This window comes from Protobothrops mucrosquamatus, unplaced genomic scaffold, assembly GCF_001527695.2.
Source record: "Protobothrops mucrosquamatus isolate PMUCROS unplaced genomic scaffold, P.Mucros_1.0 scaffold_3, whole genome shotgun sequence".
NCBI lineage: Eukaryota > Metazoa > Chordata > Lepidosauria > Squamata > Viperidae > Protobothrops > Protobothrops mucrosquamatus.
This window is the reverse complement of record NW_015386079.1, coordinates 398096-402550: the sequence shown is the minus strand read 5'-3', so window position 1 is coordinate 402550 and position 4455 is coordinate 398096. Positions and strand designations below refer to the sequence as shown.

Here is a 4455-nt window from a genome sequence, read left to right as displayed (position 1 = left end):
CCAGGCTCGTGTCCCCTCCCGGGCAGCCAGTACCAGCCAGGAGGGGCACGGATCCAGTAAACATGTGGTTGCATTCAGCCTCCCCAGAATCCTGTCCACGTCCTCAGGAGCCACAGAGTCAAACTCGTCCCATATAACAGTCTCAAGACTTGCTCCTGTCTCCTCCCCCGGGGCCACCCAGTCAGAGTCAAGACCTTCTTGAATCCGAGTGACTTTGTCATACAGATATTGAGCAAAATCCTCGGCCCTCCCCTCCAGGGAATCCCCTCCCCCCCTCAGCTGAAGGAGAGAGCGGGTCACCCTGAAGAGGGTGGCCGATTATCTGATGACGCAATGAGGGTGGAGTAGTAGTTAGACCTCGCCACCCTCATCGCCACTAGGTAGGATCTAACCTGTATCCTTGCCTGTGTTCGGTCAGATTCGGTTCGGCTCGCCCTCCAACTGCTCTCCAGGCGTCTTTTCCGGCGCTTCATCTCTCTCAGCTCCTTGGTAAACCAGGGAGCCAATTGAGATCTGCGCCGGGTCAGAGGCCGCAAAGGCATGACTCGGTCCAATGCTGCGGCAGCAGCCGCCTCCCAGGCCGCCGCCAGATTTTCAACCGAATCGTGAACTATAGGCTATGGAAAGAGATAATCAACCAGCCCAAAAGAGAAAAAGATTCCAGCACCTCTCTACCAGTAATCAGCACTCAGATCAGCATATATTAACTCCAAGGTCAACTTCAGACTCCTTCATGGATTACTGCCTTGTCGTGGCGAAGGGGCTTGCGTAATTCAATGAAGCTATGAGCTATGTTGTGCAGGGGCACCCAAGACGGACAGGTCATAGCAGAGAGTTCTGACAAAATGTGATCCACTGGAGAAGGAAATGGCAACCCACTCCAGTATCTATGCCATGAAAACCACATGGACAGTACCAAAAGGCAAAAAGATATGACGTTGGAAGATGAGCCCCTCAGGTCGGAAGGTGTCCAATATGCTACTGGGGAAGAGCAGAGGGCTAGTACTAGTAGTCCCAGAAAGAGTGAGGCGACTGGGCCAAAGCTGAAAGGACGCTCAGCTGTGGATGCACCTGGTGGTGAAAGGAAAGTCCGATGCTGTAAAGATCTTTTCTCCATAGGAACTTGGAATGTAAGATCCATGAATCAAGGCAAGCTGGATGTGGTCAAACAAAAGATGACAAGACTGAACATTGGCATCTTAGGAATCAGCGAACTAAAATGGACAAGAATGGGTGAATTTAATTCAGAGGACCATCAGGTATACTACTGCAGGCAAGAATCCCTCAGAAGAAATGGAGTAGCCTTCATAGCCAATAAAAGAGTAGGAAAAGCAATACTGGGATCTTCTTCTTCTTGTGCCATATCCGTTATCGGACGTTGGCGATCATGTTGGCGATCCTGTTTTTATCAGCAGCCGCACGAAAAAGTGCTGCTGAGTTTTGTCCAAACCAGTCCCTTAGATTTTGAAGCCACAATGTTCTTCTTCTGCCTGGACCTCGTTTGCCTTCAATCTTTCCCTGGAGGATTAAATGGAGTAGGCCGTATTTTTCTGGGTGTTGCATCACATGTCCAAAATATTCTAATTTTCGTTTTTTAATTGTTTTGATGATTTCCCTTGGCTTTCCCAGGCGGCTTATCACCTCCTCATTTCTGATCTTGTTAACCCAGCTTATACGTAACAGCCGCCTGTAAATCCACATTTCAAATGCTTCTAGTCTCTTCAGGTGGCCTTCTGTCAGAGACCAACTCTCTACTCCATAGAGCAGGATAGAAAAAATATAGCATCTGACAAGCCTGGTTTTCAGTCTTAGGCTTATGTCGTGACTGCAGAAGACCTTTTTCATTTTGAAGAATGCTGTTCGAGCTTTTTCTATCCTTGTCTTTACTTCAACGGTCATATCCCAGCTTTCATGTAAATTGGAACTGAGGTGTGTGATCCTTTCAACTTTTTCTAGTGGTATTCCTTCTGAATTTATTGGTGGTAAATTAACGGGTTGTTTGCTGATGACCATGATCTTGGTTTTTGAGGTGTTAAGCTCAAGCCGTATTTTTCAGATATTTCTGTGACTCTTCATGCTTACTGGCAAGCAGAACTGTATCATCAGCATATCTTAGGTTATTGATCCAAACACCGTTTACTTTGATGCCAGCATCGATGTTCTCCAGTGCCTTGTTGAAGATTGACTCAGAGTAGATATTGAACAACAGTGGAGACAGAATACATCCCTGTCTGACTCCTCTTCTTATTTCTGTATCAGCTGAGTATTTTTGGCCTAGTCTCACATTTGCTACCTGATGCCAATACAGATTCTTTATTATTTGGATGTCTTTATCATCTAGTCCCCCTTGTTTCAGGATTTTTAATAGTTTGCTGTGTCTTATTTTATCAAAAGCTTTTTTGAAATCAATGAAGCACATATAAACACTGTGATTGACATCTCTACAATGCTGTACAAGAACCTGAATGCTGAACAGCGCATCTCATGTACCAAGATTGTTTCTGAAACCAAATTGTGTGTTACCTAGACGCTCTTCAATTTTGTTGTATATTCTTGTGTGAATATTCTCAGGAATATTTTCAGGGCATGACTCATTAAGCTTATTGTTCTGTATTCAGTACACTTCTTTGCATTTATTTTTTGGGGGGATTGTCACAAAGGTTGATTTTAGCCAATCATTTGGTATCTTTCCTGTTTCATATATCTGATTGAAGAGCTTCAGTAAAAAAATCTTCCCATTGTCTTCAAGCAATTTTAAAATTTCTACTGGGATATCATCAGGTCCTGTGGCTTTTCTTGTTTTTGCTATTTTTATTGCATGTTCAACCTCTTCCATAGTGATATTTGGTCCAGTTGTTATATTTCCCATATCTATATCATCCCTAGAGTCCTCAAAAAGTTCTTCAATATATTCCTTCCATCTTTTTAGTTTTTCATCCTCATCTCAGATAATTTTCCCCTCTTTGTCATCTAAGTTGTTGGTTTTCTTTTTGTAGAGGCCTGCTGCTTCTTTCACTTTTTTGTGTAAATTGAAATTATCATGTATACATTCTGTCTCTTCTATTTCCTTGCATCTCTTTGCAAACCACTTTTCTTTTGCCAGTCGAATTTTTCTTCTAATTGTTTTCTGCAATTCATTGTATTTTTCTTTGTTTTTATTTTTATAATTTTCTTTCATTCATGAGATGAAGAATTTCCTCCGTCATCCACTGTTGTTTCTTGTGGTACCCCTTCTCTCTGTTTTGAATTTGTTACTTCTACTATTGTATTTTTAAATGTATTCCAGTTCGCTTCTACATCATCGTCATTCAGGTTGTTGGTTTCCCTTAAATGATTTTCTAGTTCTTCTTTAATCTTACCTCCATGTTTAATGATGAAGTCTCTGTCGATTCTTGGTTTAGCAGGGTTCAGGTTTTTCATCCTTTTTAGTTTCAGCTGGACTTCAGCAAGTAGTAGATTATGATTGGATGGTACATCTGCACCTGGGTATGTCTTTACTGATTTTACTGAGTTTCTAAATCTTTTGCTTATTGTAAAATAGTCAATTTGGTTCCTTACTACATTATTTCATGTATCTGCTGGTGATCTCCAAGTGTAAAGGCATCTTTTTGGCAACTTGAAAAAGGTATTCATCACACATTGCCTATGTTCCTTGCAGAAGTCTACAAATCTGTCACCTCTACCATTTCTGGTTCCTAAGCCAAAGTTTCCAACTACAGGAGCATCACTTCCTTCTCCCACTTTTGCATTGAAGTCCCCCATGAGTATTGTGATATCATTGCTTTTTAGGGTTTTCAGTACACTGCTTATATCTTTGTAGAACTTCTCTAAATCCTCCTCATCGCTGTTAGCTGTGGGAGCGTAAACTTGTATAACATTCATATTTACTGGAGCACTATTTATTTGGATCATTATCACTCTATCAGATACAGGAATAAAGGATTTGATGCATTTATTTACATGATTGTTTACAATTATAGCTACTCCATTTCAATGGTGTTTGCTATTCTCACCAGAGTATAGTATAATTTCCTATTCTACACATTCCATTTTCAGGCCAGCGCATTTCACTCACTCCCAATATAGAGATATTGTATTTGGACATTTCTTGGATATGATCTCAGTGCGAATCCAAGGCAAACCATCCAATATCACAGTAGTCCAAGTCTACGCTCCAACCACTGGTGCTGAAGAGGATGAAATTGATGGGTTCTATGAAGCCTTACAGCACCTTATAGAATCACCACCAAAAAATGATGTCATCATAATGGGGGATTGTAATGCTAAAGTAGGAAGCCAAAAGATAACTGGAATAACAGGCAAGTTTGGCCTTGTAGTACAAAATGAAGCAGGGCACAGGCTGATAGAATTTTGTCAAGAGAATATGATGGTCATAGCAAACACTCTTTTCCAACAACCCAAGAGATGGCTCTACACATGGACATCACCAGACGG

At 41.5% G+C, this 4455-nt stretch overlaps 1 protein-coding gene across 1 annotated transcript in view; it reads right to left on the bottom strand.

The window, feature by feature from the left end:
* The window catches only part of CNIH3 (cornichon family AMPA receptor auxiliary protein 3), a 46273-nt gene extending 42361 nt beyond the window's left edge, over positions 1-3912 (bottom strand). Inside the window, exon 1 of the mRNA XM_015813654.1 lies at positions 3742-3912. Within this exon, the coding sequence (XP_015669140.1) occupies positions 3742-3912 (171 nt within the window). The remainder of the gene's footprint in view (positions 1-3741) is intronic.
* Between the last annotated feature and the right edge of the window lie 543 nt (positions 3913-4455).